This window comes from Cynocephalus volans, chromosome 9 (assembly GCF_027409185.1).
Source record: "Cynocephalus volans isolate mCynVol1 chromosome 9, mCynVol1.pri, whole genome shotgun sequence".
Lineage (NCBI taxonomy): Eukaryota > Metazoa > Chordata > Mammalia > Dermoptera > Cynocephalidae > Cynocephalus > Cynocephalus volans.
This window is the reverse complement of record NC_084468.1, coordinates 54692008-54716503: the sequence shown is the minus strand read 5'-3', so window position 1 is coordinate 54716503 and position 24496 is coordinate 54692008. Positions and strand designations below refer to the sequence as shown.

The window sequence follows — 24496 nt, the reverse complement described above, 5'->3', positions numbered from 1 at the left end:
CTTCACTTAACAGTCAGCCAGATATAGCACAGAGCCAACGTTAATCTTGGTGATGGTGATGCCTTTTCCATTAACGCTTTCATCATAGCTTTGGAAAATAGTATATCCTTTTGGCCTTCTCATGGAACACAGGAGCATAGAACATGGGGAAAAAAAAGTTCCTCAAGTTAGCAGCGTCTCACATTTTTCATCCTGATATAGACTATCTACTCCAGGATTCCTGTCTCTAAGCCAATTAACACCACCTTTCCCTGACTGCCATGAAAATTCTAACATTTCTTTTTTTTTTTTTTTTTTTTTTGTCTTTTTCGTGACCGGCACTCAGCCAGTGAGGGCACCTGCCATTCCTATATAGGATCCGAACCCGCGGCGGGAGCGTCTCCGCGCTCCCAGCGCCCCAGTCTCCCGAGTGCGCCACAGGCTCGGCCCAAAATTCTAACATTTCTTCTCCACTTTCTATGGACTATTGCTTTGTTCATGCTTCCAGGAACATGTCACTGTGTTTGTACAATTTTAGCAAAATATTTACTCCTATATCCCAGGAGAGTTCACCAAAAACATAAACCTACCTTTATCCAATTGTCCTTCTTATCAAGTACTCTCAGAATCCAATCACATGTCTATTCTCCTATAATTTGTTGGTTCATGTTGGGAAGGGCTCCTTTGGGGCATAATCCCTTTTTTCCCATTGTCAGGCCCAGAACAACCTCAGGTAGGTTACGTTTTGATATAACCTCATCATAGATAGTAGCTAGTAGGGGAGATGGGGAACATCCTAAAGCTCTGTATTGCCTTTAAGCAAGGGGCTGCTAACCTTTAGAAGAGAGGACAAGCCACTTTTGCAGGCTCCGGGAGTTAGCAGACCCACCTTGGATTGGAGATGTATATTCTTTGGAGCTTGACTATTCTTGGAATTAAATCCTCAGCCTGATTCTTAACTTTCTCTGCCCTCTCATTGTAGAAGATTACAGCATCTTTGTATACTACCAAAGAGCCCCTCTAGCTTTCCAAATTGACTTTGAATTGCCAATTATCAGTTTTAATTTTATCTATTTTTGTCAAGTATATTGATAGAAATTGTCCTGAATTCTACTCTTAATATTGGAACAGATAAGGCAGTCTCTTTTACCAGTATGCCATACCAACGTACCACTAGTAAAAGGTTTTACATCTCCACAACTGTCTGTACTAGCAGCTGTCTGTTCTGTACCTACCACCAGAAATGGGGTACTCACTGCAAGCTTGTTGGTAGGTCACTGAAGTCTAAAAATGCCATTTCACCATCTGCTTTTTGGGCCACACCTTGTGCCAACTGTAAGTTGGGTTTTCTGGGACACAGATGCTGATATGTAGATTAGCATTCAAGATGTTTACTAGGGAATGATTTCATAATTAGGGATGGTAGGTAGGAAATTGAAAGCAATACAGTCTCAATAGGGGTGTTCTAAAGCTGAGGTGAGCAATCAGTGTTGTCCTGAATTCAGTCATCAATTTGCCATGTTGGTCAAGGCTAAACCAAAAAGTGACTGTGATATTGGTGAGGTTGCTTTGGTTTAAGGCTAAACCAAAAAGTGAGTGTTACCTTGGTGAGATTGCTCTTTTCAGCCAGGCAATCCTGTCTTCATAAAGGCCGCTGAGAGTCGAAGGTTCTCTGCCGGTAGCACTCCCTGAAGCAATGGAGTAAGACCTGTATGGCTGAAGAAGAACGTGGGTGGGACAGCATTTTAGTGTAAAAAATCTTCTGGCCTTCATTTAATAAAAGCTCTATTACAATAATGATAGGGTGGGAGAATGTATCATGAGAAGGTAAGTATTAAATTAGTAATCCCTAAAATTACATACTATAATTAGTAACAATACTATCTGTGTGCTATCTATATTGAAACAATACTATCTATATACATATACATTTATAAGTGTACACAATAATACTGTGTACTCTTGAAACAATACTATCTATATACATATATTTCTCTGTGTCATAAGACATATTTATTATTTAATCTACAAACTACATCTCGAAAAAATGTGGACTTGTGGACTCTCGATCACTCTACCACCTCCAGAGGCTGAACACTCATAAACTAGAGGCCACAACCCAGATTATTTTGTATGTGTCTTCACCTCTGAAATTCAATGACTATAACTTGGGTTTGTTTCTCAAATATCTTTCTTTTGATTTAATAAGAACATTACACAAAGATGTTTACATAAATGTTACCAAAATAATCAGTGATACTAAATGACATACTTGTTTATCCTTATCTTGAAATGAGCAGTGCACAAAATCTGCACAATACTAAGATACATTTTTACTTTGATAGTTCATCCATAGCTATAATTTAGAAACAAGAGACTGACATTTCATTTTAACTTTAGAGTTATGACTAAAAGACATTAGTTGTAATCCAATTAAATCTTGCTATGGAGAATAAAACAGTAATTTTATAATTCATATTTACCTTTTTACAAATGTCACAGCTCAAAGTTTATCTTGAAATCATTATAACTTTGTTATCTAAAATGTTTCCTGAAAAAAAATTGAAAGGGAAAAAATAACTAACAAAAATCAAGTGACAATATGCTAAGCATGAGAGCTGTAAATAACAGTCCTGATTGCCGAGCCGAAGTAACTTATGTGTGGTATTTCTGAATATTAACTATACTGATATTCAGTGCAATCCTCTTATGAGAGATGTTCAAACATTTCTGATATAAATGACATTCTTATAAAATTCCTTTGGATTTTTGCTAATTTAATACAAAGAGAATTTTGAGGTTTTTAATAACCTCAACCAAACGTATCTTCTTTGATACTGAAGGAGAATGTGAAGAGGACTACAATTGTTAAATCAGATTTTATAAGCTCAGTATGTAATATTGCTACAACTATTATAACACAAAAAATAATGTTTGTATGTTTTATTTAGAATCTTAAGGAATTGGTTATTCCTATATATTCTGCAATTATACAGCAACATGACTATAGCACGGTCAGAATATGACAGCTATTTTATTTGAGTCAAAAGGTCATAACATTTGAAACTAGGTCTCTTCTGAGTAATTTGTAAAATAGGTCACTATAAATATACAATGACATTTCATGTGGTATATAGTTGTTCTTGGGAATTTAGTATTATATAATATAGGTATGTGATCAAATTTGCAAAATGTAGCATCACTGACATTTTACTTTTCTTTCTAAAAGGAAATAACGCCTGTTTCCCAAGTCCAAATTATAACCCCTTCACATGGATGTTTTTCCTGGTTTCATGCCCTAACTACACCTATGAGGTATGCTATTAATGCATGTGAATACTTGAACTTTATTTGATTATGTATTAAATGTATGTGCTTATGTATTAACATGTATTATAAATTAATATATAGTATAAAGTATATATAGGTCTTATCTATATATATAGGTACAGAATAGGAAAATCAAACATTTCAAACAGAATTTTCCCTACAAAATAAGAATATTTGTGCATAAATTTATCTATATTTAAAGATTTTGCAATCTTGACACAAAATGTTATGCTATTTCAGGATTTAAATTTTTATCAAAGTTCTAAAATAATCTCCATTTTCTTATAAATATGATGCTATTTTACAAGATTATTTATGATTGTATCATATGTCAAAATTAAATTATTATTTTTTTGGAAATTTATTTCTGCCTATAGGTTTTCTAATGTTTAAGCTTTCAAATTGCCTATTTACAGCCACAAGTGAACAAATTACTAGATTAAACAGAGATGTTTGTCAATTTATATTTTAATATAACAGATTGGATCATGGATTAGTTTTACAGTCATGACACAAACACTTCCAGGTAAGACCTAACTTTATTAACAATTAATCAAAGTAAATGTACCTTTAGAGGAAGTGGTTTCTGAGAAAGTTATAAAGTTACTAAAATACTAATGTTTGGTCTGTTTTCAAAAGGATTTTATGCTTTCGTGTTGATTTTGATTTTTTTTAGCAGCATTAAAATATATTGAAGCTGTATTTGCTATTTATCTGTATGTGACTGATCCTTAATTCAAGCTACAAAATATTGTTCAAGTATATTGATTAAGCAAAGAGATTTTGTTAAAAAGAAGTAGTGGTAACAGTGCACAGGGATATACATGTGCAGTGTCTTCAAATATCCATGAATATTTGTGAAAGGAGGGCAAGAGGCCATGAGTGTGCAGTCTCGGATACCGGGCCTTTCAACATACACCAGGAAGATGAATTGCATGAGATCCATGTATTAGAAGGGATCTATATAATATCTATTCTTTGTTCCACTGTACACATATTTTGAATCACAATTAATTTGGCTTATTGTATTATATATTTTTGTGTTTAAGTGTAAAGAGATAGTGTAGGCATATGGAAAAATAGTACTGAAAAATTTAAAGACATAAAAATTTTGAGGGTATTATTTTCTGTCAGTGGGATACAATGTAGATTTATTTGGAACTTTTCTATGTATTTTTTATGTTTATTTATCCATGCAATCAATATTGATTGAACACATATCATGACACTAGGCAATGAGCTTAAGTAAAGATAATTGATAAGAAACTGCACATTTGAGAAATATTTCAAAATCTGTATATGTTAATGGTACTTTTTTCTAATATAACTTACCAAAGCCGTCATAGAAATAAGAAAAGAAGAATAATTCTTTCTTTCTTTTTTTTTTTTCTAGTTGGGATTTTTACACTTCTGATGAGTATCCAGATGTCTTTGTGGGCACAAAAGAAACATAAGATTTATGTAAAGAAATTCAATTTGTATATGCATAGGAAATCAGCAATGATTCCATTTATATTGTAAGAAAAATAAATAATCTCATCTCATATAGAGAAAGGAAATATATAAATTCACTAAATCACACTTAGTCAAGGCTGATTAACTATTATGTTCCAGCAATTCTTGAACAACAGTGTTGGCACTTAGTAAAAATATAAAATGGTAAAATTCAGCTTAATTTAGCATAATAATCTAGAGGTAATGATAATTAGAGATTATAAATATGATGAAGAATAGCATTGAATATATTTTTGAGGGATTGGTCTTTGAGTAACATTGTCTTCATTAACATTACACAATAATATTTGCATAAGACAATTATATCTGAATTCTAAAGTAAATATTTTTAAAAGATGCAACATTTAAATCATTAAATTTTGCACATTATTTTGATAGTAATATTTTTCTTTATTGTTCAATGTGTTACTGAGAAATGTTAAATATTTTATGTTATTAGTTCAATTTCTTGTGAAAATTCTACCTTAATTAAAAGTGAACTATTGATAATTAGCCAAATATGTTATTTATTTATAATACATACATTGTATGCTGTTATACAGAAATTATAACAATTAAAATATTTTCAGGACATTATTTGTTAAATCTTTTTAAATATAATGTATATTACATTTTGAAATGATTATATATTATTAGTTTATATTTGTATACATCAATTTATGTAATATTATATACATCATATTAATATAATACACATATTTTGAAATATATATATATATATACACACATATATAACTCAAATGATTTTATGTGATGGAAAAAAGTGTATTGAGTATTTTTGGACTTTTAGAGTGAAGAGATTTGTTATTATATTTTTTATATTCTTAAATACTTATGTTCTCTCAAAGCCTGTGTGCACATGTTGTGTGTGAGTGTGTATGTGAACATGCACATGTATTTGACAAAGAGAAGACTGATGTTATAAAAAACAAGTATACACTATTTAAAATATGTAGAAGAAATCCCGTTTCTTCATTTTTAAACAAGGATTCTTTAGATGGATTAATTTCTAGAGAGCCTTACTAATTCTCAGATTACATACACGTGCAGCAAAATATCTCATTAAAGCTCTTAGACCTTATGCATATATGATAAAATATCCTTGGTAGAGGTAGGTATATATGTACTTGGTAGCTGTTTATCTTTAAGATATGTGGCCAATTATTCAAGAAGTAAAGAAAGAATCCCTTTAAAAGCTTTAGTATTATTCCCAAATGTATATATTAAAATATCTCAGGAGAAAAGAACAACAACAGAACCTTAACTTCCTAGTACCTGTTCAGCGAAATAGTATAGCATCACTTAATGGTCTTTAAAAGAGTATTAATGCATTAAATCACATATACCTTATACATCTAGGTAATTAACTATCTGTGATAAACATACCTTTGTTTAATGACTAAGAGTGGTTTCTGTTTTCATAACTGATGCTAGCCCAGGGTATTTGCACATTCTTGCATTACTAGAAGATCTTTCTTGCGGCAAAAAAGGATAGAATACATATATGACAGACATTTCTTTTCCTGTTTTGCTACGTTTCTTTATCTCAGTTATTCCTTCATATTTGTCCACATCAATTATTATCTTACTGTTGGTAGATACACTTCAGTTAATGAGTACTTCAGTTAGAAGTTTTTTTAAAGAATTGTTTCTATTTTCATTTTCTGACGGTCTCACTGCCTAATACATCAAAAGAAAGAGCCTGATAAAGTTATGCCGTCTTGTCATTAATATTCTTGCTTCAGGTATAATCCTTCAGCAGCCATAACACACATTTTAAGCCTTTAAAACTTAACCTTCATTTATCGATTGTAGGCGCTATATACCTAAGTATATTCGTGTGTGTGTATGAATCTGTATGTATATACATATATATGAATTTATACACACAAACACATAATTTCTGTGATTTAATTTATTTCTTCTGTATTTCTTCTTGCTCTTCTCTATCTCACCAAGGTTGCTGTTCCCAATTTATTTACTTTAATTGCCTTCAAATTCTTGACTCTAATATATATTCATAGTCACACTTTAAAAATTATAATAAAACTCCCTAAATGAATATATAAGAATTGTGTGAGTAATGAGTTTGCATTGCTTGTTAAGAAATCATTTATCTCTTCTAATACAAAATAAATCTATATAATAATCTCATATATTCACTACATGTTCCTTTGGAACATATCTAGGTAACTTAATTTCAGTTTAAGGGTTCTTCTGCAGAAACAGCATTCACCACTGCAAAAATTAGTTGTAGGTGTCTCAATTGTGTTTACATGCCTGTTTGGTCATAGAGGGAAGTGAGGGTAATTGCTGGAGATGATTTTAAAACTTAGCCTTTAAATATATGCTTAAAGCAAAAACTAAAATATGACTTTTTTTAAGGTAGATGTCATAATTTGATCATATTCATAGAACACAAAGGAAAAATGTTAGTAAAATATTTAAGTGCAGAAAATGTTTATACAAACACTAGACAGATTACATATAAAATTGCTATCATATTTATTTGTTGAAGTAATATGCTGTCCTAAATATGTTTTAGTGTCAACATTCTCATCCTATAAATAAAATACTTAGATTCTAAAATTCTAAAATTCTCACATGTGTATTTTTAACACTTGTGATATTTATGTCAAGTAATGATTATGATATTAGAAACTCATGCATTCTATCCGTTCAATAGAGAGAGATGTATAAGCCTTATTTCTAATTTAATGAGATATGTATATACTGATATCTTTGTAAAAGCAAAATAGGGTTCTCAAGAAGAAATTTTCTTGTTTGAAAAAGGGACAAGTTTAATGTTCTCATCAGCCATATCAACTGGAGAACAGTATGAAGATGCTGCCACTTTACATCCAAATTTTCATACTTCATTTACTGATGGATTCATTTGTGGAATTGAATGTTGGATTTGGGCAAGCAGTAAGAGAAGAGAAGGGCACAATGCAGCCTCTGCTTTTTTAGATAGTTTGCTTATTTAGGAGATAGAATAAGTTCAACTGTAACTGAAATTCTGCATAATTGTTTACTTAACTATTGTGCTAAACTTTAAATATTCTTTATAATATGTATGCATTAGAATATTACAGCAGATTGACTACCGTGAACTTGAAACTTCCACATGCATGGAAGCCATTTTACTCTCAGCAAAAGCACACTATTTCTCCTCTTAAACCATCCCACATTTCTTTTTGACATTTACAAATATGCCTCTTCCTGTTATGATTCTCTTGAACTTTCTGGAATTTTTGTTGTTTTGTTGTCATTATTGCCATTTTTATACTTCTTTAATGATCAAAGTTTCTTAAAAATTGTTTCTCAATAAGTGTGCCTAAAGATATACAATTGTCATCCATCTAATTTGTTATGCATTGTGTCACTCAGAAAAACCTAAACACTGTCCCCTGCCTGCAAGAGACTGCAAATCTCTGAATTAAGATCAAATCAACAATTTGCATTCTTGCAATTTAGAAATCATTTTATTTTAAAGCCTTGCTGGTATATCTCAAATAGTTTTAATATTAAAAACATCACTCAACATAATTCACAAAAATAAAAAAATCCTTAGTAGAAATAATTGAAATCAATTAAAATACACGTTTTGAAAGCAATTTTAGGTTTTATTCATGTTTCATTCTTTTATTCCTTGGGTTGCATGATATAAATGAATAGACATTAGCTCACCTGCAAATGCTTGCTTAAAAATTTTGCAATTGTGAATTTGATTCCCATAATCAGTCTTCTCTAAGGCCATTTTTTTATTATAGTTTTTTAGAATGCATTTGCTCTCCATTTCTATCACATTTACATAATGTGCTATTTATAAAAATAAAACAAAACAAAAACTCTAAATCTAAAAAAAAATACACCATTACTACTTTTATGTCTTTCTTCAGAGAAATGCATAGATCTGTAAATTCATGTCCAATGATATCTTCACAGATTGGTTATTCATTGGTTTACTTGTTGTTTAGTAATTATCTTTTGTGTACCCCAAGATGAGTCAATTCAGAGGGTTTTTAGGAGGATGAAACTGCACAAAGAAAAACTGAGCCAAAGGAATGAGTCTCATAAGTGTGTTCCCCCATCAAAGTGGAATTTCCTATGTCTTCACCAGTAAAAGCCTTATTCCAAACAAAGACTGAAAATATTTAGAGCAGGAATTCATAAACCTCAGTTCCTACCACCAAATCATTTAAAGCAGTGATATTATGAAACTTGCCAAGCGATAGAGAGCTTTGCCTCTTCCATTCGGAGTTTGTTAAAAATAGCAGCCAGAAGTTGGATATTTAAACTCTGTGAACATCATTAAGCATATGAAATGTGATAAATTAACATCAGAATTTTCTAATACTAGATTTTAATATTGAAAAGAAACAGCATAGTTCATTTAATGTAATCGTTACTCTAGTAGCTACTTTCGGAATAATTGATTGTAATAATACTTTCTCTATCCCAAAACAATTTTCAAAGAAACAGTACTTTAAAAATACATCTTTATCTATCTCTCACACATTTCTTATAAAAAGTAGCTGGAGAGGAAGAAAAAAAAAAAAAAAGGAAAAACAAAGGAAAGTTGAATCAGCTGCCACTACACCCCAGGTTATCACAGCCGAAGGCTTCCTTTCCCACCCCTTTATCATTTCTACCTCAAGTTGATACATTTAAGGTGTATTTGGTTTGTTTGTATGTGTGTATTTTAAAATTTTTGCAGTTTGATTAAAAATAAACCTGTAGTGCATTTTGTTTTTCAGTAAAACTTTCGTGAAAAAAACATTGTTCTATGGTTCACAAACACACACACACAGATCAATTTTAAATATCACTGCTTAAATAAAACTTACACACTAAAAATAATTTTTTGTAAATGTGTCAGTTCATCTTACTTCTCTATCAAAATACTATGTCCAATATCCAAGCCTAAAAAAGTCATAAAATTTGTAAATATATTTGAATATCTTATATATTGTCCTTTAGCCTTCGTCTAGTGATTAAAAATATTTTTAAGATATTTAACCTCAAGAGCTGAACTGAGGTTACTAAAGGCAGGAAAGGGAGAGGAAAGTGGAGGATAGTGAGAAGGTGGTTAATGAACACAAACTAGCTAGATAGGAAAAATAAGTTCTATGGGTACACAGTTGAGCTAGGTAACTACAATTAAAAATAATTTACTGCATGTTATCAAATGGCTATAAGAGAGGAGATCAAATGTCTTCATCACAAAGAAATGATTAAGTTTTGCAACGATGCATATGCTAATTATCCATACTTGCTTATCACAGTAAATATATGTTTACTGATATTCAATTCTGTAGCCACAAATATGTATAATCAATGTATTTACATTTACATAAGAAAGATTTGTTTGATTTTTTAAAAAATGTAGCATTTAGCACATGCTAAACTTTAGCACTTGAATGTCAATTATAACATTTGTGCTCATAAAATAATAAACAATATATGAATCAATGATGAAGGTTTCTTCTATCATTAGTTTTATTTATTTATTTTTTTTTAAGGAAGCCCTACAGTTGCTCCTGGATTACAGCAAATGTTGCTTTATAAGTACAATTAAAGGCATTTATGCAGTTTTTGCATAATGATAATAATTAAAATACGTTTATTTTAAAGGCTGCTTAAAAGTTCATTTTCACCCAGGTGCATATTGAAGCCTGTAATTAGCCTTCCTTCAGAGGGGGTTTGGTTGTGGAAACGTACAAAAGCTTTTCTAGAGACAGAAGTCCCTTGTTACAATGGGGTTTTGTTTTTTAAATGTAGGTTGATAATGGTGCCTGAAATATGTGAGGAAGAAAAGTGCTTATAAAATATTTATGAAATTAATGTATAATCATTCCAGATTTATTTTCTTGAGAATATTGGAAACACATTTTTATACCATTTGTTTGGGACATGAAATTTTATAAGTCTGGTGACAGATAAAAAAAATTACATCAAATTTAAGATATATTTACAACAACTGCAAAGGATAATTTCTTGTCTAATCCATCATTCTACCAGCTAGGGACTCAGTGTTATTTCTCTGATAAACTCTTATAATTTATGATTTCTCTTTAAATGATCTCCTATTTGCTACCCATACTCTCTATAAATTTATAACGTAGCCTTTAAAATATATATACTATAACTTTTAATTGGCATATTAATTCTATATCAAATATTAAATACATAAAATAGAATATAAAAATGAATAAACACTTTATCCAGGTATGTAAGTACTTTACAGCAATTATTACTTATATAAATAAACCTACTGCTATGGTTTGAATGTGTTCCCAAAGCTTATGTGTTAGAAATTCAACCTCAATGAAACAGTGTTGAAAGATGAGTTCTTTAAGAGGTATTTGTTCATGAGGTATCTACCCTTGTGAATGAATTAATGTCATTATCACAGGTGTGGGTTCGTTATCCAGGGAGGGGCTTGTTATAAAAGCAGGTTTAACCTCTTCTTGCCCTTTCTCTTGTGTGTACTCTCTTGTCCTGTGATGTCTTCCACTATGTTATGATGGAAGTCCCTCACCAGATGCAGCCCTTCAATCTTGTACTTCCTGGCCTCCGGAACCATGAGCCCAAGAAATTTCTGCTGATTATAAGTTACCCAGTGTGTGGCATTCTGTTATAGCAGAATAAAATAGACTAAGACAGAAAATTAGTACAGAGAGGTGATGCCATTGATATAACAAGTGCATTCATGTGCCACGTAACAATATTTTGGTCTATGATGAACTATACATACAACAGTAGTTTCATAAGATTAAAATGGAGCTGAAAAATTTCTGTTGCCTAGTGATATCACAGTCATCATAATATTGTCACTCAATTACTTTGTTTTTTAAATGCAGACTAAATGTATAGTCTTTATAAAGTTTATAGTAGTGTATAGTAATGTCCCAGGCCTTCACATAAAGTTACTTATCATACATTGACTCATCCAGAGCAAATTTCAAGCACACAAGCTTCATTAATAGTAAGTGACCTATACAGGAGTACCATTTTTTTTATCTTTTATACCATATTTTTACTGTACCTTGTCTGTGTTTAGATGTGTTTAGATACTCAAATACCATGTGTTACATTATGCCATACAGTAAAATGCTGTAGAGTTTTGCAACCTAGGAGCGATAGGCTATACTGTATAGCCTAGGTGTGTAGTAGGTTGTATCATCTAGATTTCTGAAAGTAGAGTCTGTGATGTTTGCACAATGACAAAATTGCCTAATGATGCATTTCTCAGATCATAAACCTATGACTGTCCCTGAAAATGTGGAAGCAGCTTTGGAACTGAGTAATGGGTAGAAACTGGAAGAACTCAGAGCAACAGGCTACAAAAAGTATAAATTGCTGTGAATGGGCTAGCTGTGGATTGAATGCCCCCCCCCCCACACCAAAATTCAATCCCCACTGTGGCAGTGTTAAGAAAGTGGAAAGTGCTATTACGGTAATTGAAAGATGAGGTGTTGAAGAAGTGATTAGATTGTGAGAACTATGCCCAAGTAAATGGGTTAATCTACTTATGGTTTGATGGTGGTCATGGACGTGGTTCTGAAGGCTTTACAAGGACAAAAGGTTTCTTTCTCTGGCTTCCTCTCACCAGCTTTTGCCACTAGTAGAAGCAGCTTGAAGCCCACACCAGATGCAGCTGTCCTAGAATCATGAGCCAAATAAACCTCTTTTCTTTATAAATTATCCAGTTTCAGGTATCTGTTATGGCAACACAAAAATGGACTAATATAGAGCCTTAAAGGCAATTCTGGTGAGGGCTCAGAGGACAAGAGCTATAGGGAAAGACTAAATCTAAATCTTAAGGATGACTTGAGTGGTCATGAGCAGAATGTTGGTGGAAAAATGGATGGCAAAAACTATTCTGAAAAGGTCTCAAATAGAAATGAGAAACAAGGTACTGGAAACTGAAATAAAGGTCATTCTTCTAATACAGTTGAAAAAAAACTTGGCAGAATTATGTCAGTGTCCTATGGCTTTGTGGAAGACTGAACTTAAATACAATGAACTAGGATATTTGACAGGAGAAATATATAAGCAGCAAAGTGTTCAAGTTACTGCATGGCTTCTTTTGCCCACTTATAGTAAAAATGAGAGAAGAGAGAAGTGTTTAAAGACTAAGTCTATATTAAAAGGTAAGCAGAATGAAAATAATTGGAAAACTCTTAACCTGGCAATATAAAGAATAAAAAAGTGTGTTCGGGAAAGAATACTGAGAATGTAGCCAAGCAATTGTTTGAAAGAAAAATAATAATATGGATAGAAGTAATCTAGATTATATGATTCAAGACAATGGGAGAATGACCCTGAAGGTATTTTGGAGTCCTTTGAGGCAAGCCAGGACCCTGAGGACAAGATTTCCAGAGAGGTGCCAGGAGAACCTCAGCATTTGATGGCATTCACTGCCTTGGGTCTCTACTTCCTGAATTTCCACACAGTACCTCTTGACCACCCCAGCTATGGACCAAGCAGGCACAGATGAAGCTTGGGCCACCACTTCAGAGGATGCCAATGATGGACTAAGTCTTCAGACACACAGAGTTTATGAGTTGTGGGGCTATGGTGGCCTCTACCTAGATTTTAAAGGATATCATAGACAGCCTGGAAACTCCAGCAGAAACTTGCTGCAGGTTTGGAGCTCATGCAGTGAGTCCCCTCCAGGGCAATGCCTAGCTGAGCCATGTGAATGAAGTGATTGCAGCGTGACCCTACTAGCATAATGCCTAGTAGAGCTGTGTGAGCTGGGCTGCCAACTAGATCCCAGAACTGTAGAATTAGCAACGTGTAGTGCTAACCTGGGAGAGCTACAGACATGAAATTCCTGAGAGAGCTGAAGCATGAGCCAAGCACAACAAAGCCTTAGGGGCCGAACCCTGAGTATGCCCAGGATGCAAGGAACGGAGTCAAAAGAGATTATTCTCCAGCTTTAGGACTTAATGTTGTTTTCCCTTTTGGGATTTGGGCTTACTTGGAACCAATTACCCCTTTCTTCTTGGCTCTCTTTCTCTTTTGAAATGGGAGTGTCTATTCTATGCTTATCCCACCATTGCATTTTGAAAGCACATAGGTTGTTAATTTCACAGGCTCATAGCGGGAGAGAAATTTGCCTCAGGATTAATCGTGCCTTAGGTCTCATCACCAATATCTGATTCAGACAAAACTCTGGACTTTGAAATTTTGAGTTGATGCTGGAATGAGTTAAGATTTTGGAGTTATTGGGAAAGAATGAATGTATTTTGCATATGAGAAGGACATACATTTTAGGTGCCAAGGGTGAAATCCTATGGTTTGAAAGTGTTCTCCAAAGCTTATGTGTTGGAAAGTTAGTCCCCAATGTAACCGTGTTGAGAGATGAGATCTTTAAAAAGAGCTTAGGTTGGCTTCTGGTCAAGATGGCAGAACATACGGTTTCCAGCATCACTCCCACAAACCAATCAATTTACAACTATTAAAAAGCATTGACAGCCAAGCTGTGGATGCTAGAGCTCAGGGGAAGAGGAGGAGTGCATGAAGGCTGAAGAAGCCACGATGAGGGAAAGAAAGGATCACTCCCACTATTTCGAAACCTGGCTGCTTTAAGACTGACCCCAGTGAGCACATGGAGCAAGAGCTGGCAAAAGCTGCAGCTGTGACCTTCATATGAAGTTCCTTGGAGGTGGTAGGGGAGAGGAGGGCCCTGATGGCCCCCAGGCCAGCAAGACCACTAACAGGGTTCCCATGGACCCACATTGGAGTGAAGAGCCAAAACAATTGAAAAAAAGGAGCCACTCAGAGGCTAGTGAGTCATCACAAGGGACTGGTGCATGGTCCATCCCATGGGAAATGTTTGGAGTTAGGGCAGTGGGGGAGATGGGCCCACCAGGCGAACACTGGGACATAGCATGGACAGCTGATCTGCCCCTCAATCAGCACAGGCCCATTCTGTGTAGACTGATCAGGAATATAGAATTGCAGAGGTGCAGTTTGCTGAAAAGATTCAGGTCCAGACCAGAGTTTCTACACAACCCAGGTGCACCAAACCTCATGAGACCTGGAAGTACCTACAAAGGCAACCATTATAACCTGAGCTGCACAAAAAGCCTTCCCCAGGGAATCAGCAGCAAAGCAGCAATTTAGCTCAACCACAGAGCTCAAGTGCTGATTCCCACACGAAGTTCCCCCATTTTAGAAGTCGGCAAAGGACAACAAATTAGTTCCAGTGCAGAATTTAAGTAGTGGGAACAGTGAATAATCCAACAAAGAACTGAAAGAATAAACAAAATACCCACAGACCAGAGAGAAAGTTTGATATTAACTAGTAAAGTTCTCACTTCACTAAAGAAGACCTATAAAACCTAGAAGGACTGGAAGCCCTCTGGGCCCACAAGCCAGGTAGGAGGGAAGGCTGGGTACCTCAGCCATGCCCCCCAGCACCCACTACCAGCTCAGTGATGACCACTGAGCATCTGTAGGAAGTGCCCCAGGCTCTCGAGTGGGGACAGAGCGGGGCTTTGGGCCTTGGCCATGCCCCCCCACACAACTGTACCCAGCCCAGCAACAACCACTAAGTTGCTGCAAAAAACACCCCTAGCTCCTGAACCAGGAGAGTGGGAGGCCAAAGGGTTTGGCCACACCCCCCTGACATCTGCATTCAGCCCAGCAATAACCTAGCCACCATTGGAAGCCCACTGGCCTCTCCTGCAGGAATAACTGGGGTGCTATGGGCCTCAAACACACCCCCTTCTCCTTCCTCCTTCTCCCACCCTATTTCCTTCCCCCCCCCACTCAAGTGCTCTCCAGCAACATCTTAGAATGTAAAAATAGATGGAGCTGGGGACTGACGCCTCCTCATGCAACCAGGTACACCACCGCTGCTATGGTGGCCACCCAGGGTTCTGAGGCTTGTAGCAGGGGACCAACCTCTCCTCCTGCAACCAAGCATGCTGCTGCTGTCCTAGGGCCTGCCTAGGGTCCTGAGGCGGGTATGGACTCTCTCCCACAGCCAGGCAAGGAGCAGGCCAAAAACACCACTTCCCACTACCACAGCCACCACAATGGCCACGGCTTCTGCAAAAGTGGCCAGATGCCACAACCACTGTGCAGATGGCCTGCCAGCCACTTGAGTGCATTGACACAAGGAGAGTCACCTGTGGAGACCAAAGAAAAGAAGAAGGTGTCTCTCTCCATAAAGCCCATTCCAGAATGTTTAGAAGCATCTATTTTACGATAATAGTGGGGGACCTGAACACATCTCTCTCAGCAACAAATCAACAAAGTAACCATTACTCTTTCAGAAGGAGAGAAGAAATATAGGGTTATTAGAGGTGGGAGGCGGGAGGGAGAAAGGGGGTGGGTAAAGATTTGATAAGGGGCATAAAGAATAAGTATGATTTGTAATAATATATATGCTAATAATATTTATTTGATCAACATACATCAACACTGAACCCCCAAAATATGTGCAATCATTTATGATTCAATTTTTTAAAAAGTGCTTAAGTCATGAGGTTTCCTCCCCTATGAATGATATTTTGTTATTACACAACAAAATAAACTACACTGGAAAAGGAAGACAAAAGCAAAGTTATTTATATATTAAAGTCATAATGTAAAAGCAAGAATAAATCAAAAGACCCAAATCAAAATATTCACAATTGTTTTGGGGCCCAAAGTATCACAAATATTTTTTCCCCCTTTTCACTCTTCTTTGCTTTCTAGATTTTCCATTTACAAGTATAATCTATTTCACTATAAGATTAAAAATAAAACATCATTAAACACACCAGACCCTTTATGGACTTGTTCCTGCATTTTGTTTTAGTGTCATCTCCAAATATATTTCATCATATTCCCTTTGTTCAAGGAATACTAATCAGCATAACATGCATTGAAATTTTTACATGATTTTATACAGCTAAGTTTCAACATACATCTTTGACTCTACAACATAAACTCCCTTTGAAGTGTTCTTTATATATAAAGTACACACCCCAAATTATACATTATTCTAAGTATAAATGCATTTTTACAAACTGAACATGTTCAGTTTATTTTAGAAAAAGAGTACTACCAGCTTCCAAGAAGACCTCCCTTCACCTCATGCTACCTTGCAGTCACTAACATTCTGAAAAGTAAAACTAATGTAACTCTAATAACATAGATTAATTATGCAATTTTGGTGCTGTAAAAATAGAACAATAATTTACTTCTGTTTGGTTTTCTTTTATTTTTCACTCAAAACATGCAAGATTACTAAATATTATTGCATATAGTTTTGCATGTTGTTTTCTAATTGCGGTATGCAACATATACAATTTTTGCTACTCTATTGACTTCTATTTCTTTTTTTAAATTTTTTTTCCTATTATATTTAGGTTTTATTTGCTTTTCTTTTTTCTAGCTTCCTTAGAATAGAGATTTTAGAATAGAGATCAAATAATTGATTTTCAACATTTTTTTAAATTTTATATTAAATGTTCCACTAAATACAGCTTTTGATGCATCTCATAAGTTTTGATAGGTCATGCATTCATTATTATTTTATATTTTAGTAAATTTATATTCCAATTTCTGTTCTAATTTCTTGTTTCACCTATATATTATTTAGAAGTGAACATTAGTTTTCAAGGAATTGGGCTTTTTGTAAACATATGTTTTTGTCTTATTTTACCTTAATTCTATTGGGATCAGAAAATATACCCTAAATGTTTCTTCCTTTTTTTTTTTTTCTGTATTTTATTTTATTTCTGTGAAATATCTTGTAACCTTTTTATTGCACAGCATATGGCCTTATTTGGTAAATTCTCTAATGTGCACTTGAAAAAATGTGAGTTTTATAATGTGTGCACCATTTTATACAAGCTTACTAGACTTTCATGAATTTTAGTTGTATTTTTAAATGCACAATAGAGTATTAATGAGTATTATCATAAGCAATTAACTTTGGCTTATTTTGATATGTTAGTGAAGATTTCTAAGTCTTAACAAAAAAAAATTAAAATTTTAGTTGTCTATGAAATTGCTCTTTATAATGTTCCCAAATATCCTTAAAACAAAATTCTACAATTTCTCTATTTAAACAATTCAGAACATATGTTTATTTTGTTAGTATCTATGAGGCTCAATTATGCAATAGGATAATAATTTATACTTTACACTGTTTAGGGGATTAAACAAATAACGTTTTAATTTCTGATGTATGGCTAAAATTATAATCCTAATCTCTTTTGGTTTTCTCAACAGAAATGAAAGGAGGTGCAAATATCATTTAAAATGTGACCCTTGTTTGACATACAAAGAAAAGTTACACAGCAAGGTAGGGCAATTTGGTTAGCACAAAATATTTGATTAAGTACAGAAATATTTGAAATACACATAGAAAAAATATGATTTTTAGACTGGGAAATCTATTACATATTTGTATTATCAATTTACTCAAAATGACAGCAGAGTAGAAGGGAAAACCTTTTCCTAAATAATAATATAAATTTCAAAGTATATAATAAAATTGACAAGAGTCAAAAGATAAAGATTTAACCAAATAAAATTAATGTGATTGCTTTCCTCTTCATTGACAACATAGTGTGATTTATGATTGGAGTTTATCATTAAAATGTGTAAAGTGCTTGATCTTAAGTTTAGTTTTTACTTTTAATCAGAAAATCAATAAATTTTCAATTGATAGAGGCAAGAGGATTAAACTCTTAATCCACTCCCGAGGCCTAAGAAAGACTTGCCTATGGCTGGCCACTTAGCTCACTCTTTTATAGTGTGGTACTGATTAACACCAAGGTCAAAGGTTTGGATCCCTGTACAGGCCAGCTGCCAAAAACAAAACAAAATAAAACAAGGTCGTTCTAAGAAAGACTTGTCAGCCTAGAAATATGTAGAACCATTTGAAAATTAATTCGTATATAAAAGTTTTATTATCAAAACTTAGAGAAATATATTTATAGGATTTTTGTTTATGTTATTTTATTTCACTGAGTTCAGGACATACGCCACAAACACTGCTAAATTCTACAAAACATGTTGCAACTGAAAATGAAATATTAGCTTTTACATACCATCTTTGAAGCTCTATTGTGAACTCAGGCATTCAGGGATCTCTGGGCCATACTGCATATATGGCCATTACAGCAACATTATTTCTCCTGAGTCAGAGACTTCCTAGAAACATTCTCCACATTCTGCAAAGAGCAATCTGTCTTCTCTGTGGAGGCTTCTGATTAAAACTTAGATTTCAACATATAGAGATAAAAGTGTCTCTGTGTTTGGTTATGTATATATGGGTACTTGTGTGGGTAATGTGTGCATACCCCTTTTTTTTTTATTATTGATTTAGAGCTCTATACTCAGGAAATGTTGCTATTTTTTACCATAAAAAACTGTGAAATTCTTCTCTATTTCTGTAGTCTCTGGATAAAAATAATTTCATATTATTTAAATTTGAAATCAACATCTTTCAAAAATATTTATTACATGCACAAATATAGAGAACACATAGAGTATAAAGTAATTGTGAATTTTATGAATAAAGACTATTCATCTTATAGGCTAAATACTCATGAAATTAGAATATTTAAAATATCAACTATTTATTAAATATATAAAATGTGAAAATTTTAAAACGTAATTTTGACCTTCCTCTAAATTTAACCAAGGAAAATAATGGTCTAAAATTCTACCAGAGGTACTGTTTTCCAGCCACGCTAAATATAGTTATCTCTTCCAATAACAAGTGAGAATAGACATAACAGGAGTTTCCTTTAGCTTATGTCTGTTTGAGGCCCCTTGTATTTAATCAGCTGCATTCTAGCTGAAATGCAAAAAGACAGTGTGGCGTCCCACTTATATCAAATTTAGCATTTTAGCCTCTTTCCTCTTCTTGCTTTTTCTGCTCCAACAACTGCCCTCTTACCTGATTATGTATTTAATTGTGGTTGTATTAAGCCTCATCCAATTTACTACTTATTTCCATTCATCTAATTGCCTTTTCTCCAAAACGATCATCCAGAAGCTTCAAATTTTACAAGAAATATTAAGTTTCCTCTTGGGGCTTTACTTTGTCCATCATCTGAAAACACATAGTTGTACCTACCCATTTGACTTAATCATGTCTTCTCATTCTTCCATTTCTCCCCCAAATCTAATATAATCACAATTCTTTTTATTCATATTTTTTAAACTGGTAGGGAAAAACATATATGGATAATAAATAGATAATTGATAAAGTAATACAGTATGAAATATGTATATCCATAATTTACAGATACATATTTCACAAAGGAAATAAACCATACCTGTATATTAATATGCATTATAAAAAATAAAAATAACCTGAATAGCTAACATTTATTGACAATCAGGAATGAGGTATTTGAATTTAATATTCCCAACCATCTACATGCTTATAAGATTTCCATATAATTGCTGAAGACATTGAAGTTTAAAGAGGGTAGACAGCAGTGGTTCTTAACTGGGAGTGATACCCCTAGAAGACATTTTGCTATATCTGGAGACAAAACCAGGAATGCTGCTACATTCTACATTCTACAATGCCCAGGATATACTTCCCTGCAGCCATTCCACACACAGGTAATGAGTTATTCATTTAAAAATGTTAATAGTGCCAACATTGAGAATCCATGACATATAGGATATTTGACTTGTTTGCAATCACACTGTCAGTAATCAGTAAACCCTGAAATGAACTTTTTCATAGAGGTATAAATTATAGTCTCAAAATACATCTCAAAACTTATTTTCTAAAAGTGTGTCATAAATTGCTTTTCTTTTTATATTCTCTGGTGTTTATTAACTTTCACATTCTAGGGCATTGTTAAAATGACTCATAGTTGATATAGATATTTTTGCAACAAGATAGAATGACATACATCAAATGCTAACCTGGACATACCTCTTCCATATTTAAAGCTATTAGTGGTTCTCCAATAATATTAGAATTAAGATCAGGGTGGTTACTTTGGTATGCAGGACTCTCCTTAATCAGGCCATAACTATATCAATTCCCTGTGCAGATAGAAAAATCACTTATATTTTCTCAATGGCAAGACACTATTTCTAATACATCTGCTTTTGTTTGTGCATTGTACCTACCTGTAACACACTGGATCTCATCCTAGCTATTCGTGATACCCAAGATCCAGCTCAAAGTTTGTCTTCAGAAAATCTGTTCCAAACCTTTCCTCCTTCAGTAAGTTTTACAATTTTCTCCTTTTCCCCTGGATATCATGTGCATATCTCTTTATTTGCTTTGTAGTTAATGTCATGGAACTAGAGTTAGAAAGATCCAGGCTTCAAATTGGACTCTCATATTTATTAAATTTGTGATATTTGATAAGACTTCAGAAATTTTAGATCTCAGAAAAATGAGGACAGTAACGATCATAGTAATGAGCTTAGTCCAATGACTGGTCCATAATAAGTAAATTATGACATTACTAATTTTATTATCATTATTTTAGAAATATACTATTAATGTCAATAAAGTGTTTCTTCCAGGCACATTTTTTAGAACATTACTATGTGATTTTTTACCTATCTTGAAACCTTAGTACAATGTATGAGATTATTACTCAAGAAATGTTTGAATTATTAATGAATTTTTCTCTGTGTTTTATTCTTGCATGTGGATTTTAACCAACTTCTTTGTCTACAAATATTAGAGACAAGTAATCTCTATAAAAAGTAATTAAAATATAGTCTGGTAGTACTCATTTACAAATATTAACTCTAAATAATTCTGTGAAAAGGGAGAAAAGGGATAGGCTTGGGGAAAAAAAGTGACATAAGGATTAAATATTTAATAACAAAAATAAGTTAGCTAAGTACAGATATGTCCCTCATAGGTAACAAAGGAATAGTAATACCTACCCTATAGGATTACTGTGACAAATAAGAATGTAAATTGATTGATTTGTGGGAGAAAGTGATGCATTTTAGTTACTTTTCCAGTGTGCTTGTTTTGTATGCTTTTTATATATATTTCAAGCCACTTGTTAAAGGTCTTAAAGCAGCCAGATTTCGAAATAGTGGGAGTGATCCTTTCTTTCCCTCATCGTGGCTTCTTCAGCCTTCATGCACTCCTCCTCTTCCCCTGAGTTCTAGCATCCCCAGCTTGGCTGTCAATGCTTTTTAATAGTTGTTATCAATGCAAGTTTAACTCAGGCTTCAAAGGATTATTTTTTATGCTCCCACTAATATTTTTCTTTAGTAATATTACTAACTAGTACTATTTAAAAATCATTATATTCTTTATTATATCATTTTGAATATACTGTGGAATTAAGTAGGTTAAATAAATAAATAAATACACAAATAAACACATTTAAATATGTCAATATATCTTAAAACATTATTCTCTTACTGCTTAAGGGCTAAAACCAACTATAGGCTTTGGTCTCTGTGTACATGTCACAGGTAATTGCCACAGAGGGAGAAACAAATAATAAAAGAGTAAATAAGTTTAGTAAAGACATATTTAAATATAGTACAAGTCAGAACTAAACAGATAATATGAGTCAATGATATAAACAATTGTCTGAAATTAAAATGTTAGCTTACTTGTTCTTGTGTCATATCTTTAAACACAGTCTGCTATATGTAACAGTTTTGTCTTCTGCAAGACACAGCCATCAGCATTTACTTCAATAAATCTATTTTGAAACTATCTTGTAGACTTTATAAGTGTAAGATTTTTCTGTAAAGCTACTGTAAGTTATTTCATATTCTAGGGATAATAATTTGAAAATTCAGATATAAATACTAAATTTAATACAGATTAAATTAGTATTTAAAGTAGCATTTATTTACTAAATTTAGACTTCTAAAAGTACACTTTAGTAAATTTAGACTTTAAATACTATAGGGATAATAATTTGGAAATTATAAAGTAGTAAACTGTTTTCAATTATCCTGAAATTAATTACAAGGTATATAAGAAAATGAAAGATTACTATCATTTTAGTTTTAAAGTTTTTTCTATGTGTATTTAATAGTTATTCAAAATCATATCAAAAATTGTGCTTAAAAGTTCATGGGGAGAATATATCAGGAGCCATGATGTCTTTACTTGGAAAAATTCCTTTAGCTACCTAATTCATAAGTACCACCAACAGGCTCATTGAGGGCTCAGTGAAGATGAAATTCTATGTTAGTACCATTTTGCAATTATATTTTGGCGTTTAACTCCATGAACAAAAAGTTATTTCCATTCCTATAACCTATGCTGTTCTCAGGCCACTTTCCGGATTCCTATAGTCTATCCTGCCAAACTGATTTTTACATTGTGATGAAAACTGAGATGTCAGTGTATAAAGTCATTCTATAACAGCAGCAGATCTTGATTAGAGCTTAATTTCTCATTCCCGCACACTCTAGGCTCTTACATCTACTGGAGCATTTCCACCTTTCCACCAGCATATCCTTTGTTGGTCCAGAAAATCTTCTGTTTATTAATTTCTTGTACACATCATTAGAATATACATAATCTCTACATATACATATCTAGAATATACATATCTAGAATATACATATCTCTAGTATTAATGTTGTAACTTTAATACTATCCAAAAAGGTTTCACCACCACAAACAGCAAAACAAAACAAAAATGAATGAAAGCAAATTATTTTCTCAGCTATTTTATGATTTTACATATTTTGTTTTAAATAATAGCTTCCTCCTGCCAACTAATTTCCCACACCTCTGATTATAATAAGTGTTGTATTACAGGTAAATAGGTACAAATACACTTTTGTATGTTAAGACCCTGACTATAATTATTTGTCACTATTTGTTAAGCACTTCAAACTCAATTAACATGTAAATTTAAGATAAATTTAAATGAAAGTGTTGCGGTGGGCTGCTGTGAAATCGCAGGGAGAGGCAGGAAACACTGAGGCTTAAAACAGGAAAAAAGAGTTTATTGATGCTGGCATTAGTCCAGAGGACTGTAGTCACGAAGACTGAACCCCGAATGCAGCAGGGCTGTTATTATTATATTACAGCATTTCCAGGTTTTTTGCAACCGGGCGAGAGGGGTGATCTTATGATCTTCTGTGGTTATGACTCTGTCTCAGGGTGGAAAATTACAGCAAGGGAAGCAGAAGGGAAAATTCTGTTACAGCAGTGTGTGTCAACTGCAGTGTGAAACAAGGCAGGAGTGCAGCTGCAGCTGGGTCTGTATGATATCCAGGCGAGGGTCTTGGTTACAGCATAGTGTGGCACAGCATAGTGTGGCACAGCATGGGTGCCTAATGGCCAAAGCCAGGCAGGACAAAGCCAGATAAGTATGAGTGCCTCAAAAGCAAAATTAATTCTCTACCTTTTGGTAACACCTGTCTCTGAGCCATCTGAACAGCAAAATATGGGGCCGAATTTTAATATCCAAAATCTTCCTTGAAGACATTTGTTTAATTCAACTTTTATCAGACTTCATTGCAATTAACTGTTCGTGTGTGTGTGTGTGTGTGTGTGTGTTGTGTTTGTGTTTATCCCTAAAGTTTAGTTTTCTGCAAAACTAAAAAGCTACGAAATTATCTTTAAAGATAAGCTAATTGTTAACTTCCCTATAAAACTTTCACTAACATGACTGTTTCTTTTTCTCTTCTTTTCTGGCAGGTTATCATTATTGCTTCTTCTAGGATT

General features: G+C 33.4%; 1 protein-coding gene across 1 annotated transcript in view; it reads left to right on the top strand.

The window, feature by feature from the left end:
- TECRL (trans-2,3-enoyl-CoA reductase like) overlaps positions 1-8356 on the top strand; it is a 125618-nt gene extending 117262 nt beyond the window's left edge. Inside the window, exons 10-13 of the mRNA XM_063108083.1 lie at positions 3209-3294; positions 3790-3835; positions 4703-4826; positions 7618-8356. Of these exons, the coding sequence (XP_062964153.1) occupies positions 3209-3294; positions 3790-3835; positions 4703-4826; positions 7618-7666 (305 nt within the window). The 3' untranslated portion in view covers positions 7667-8356. The remainder of the gene's footprint in view (positions 1-3208; positions 3295-3789; positions 3836-4702; positions 4827-7617) is intronic.
- The last annotated feature ends 16140 nt before the right edge of the window (positions 8357-24496 follow it).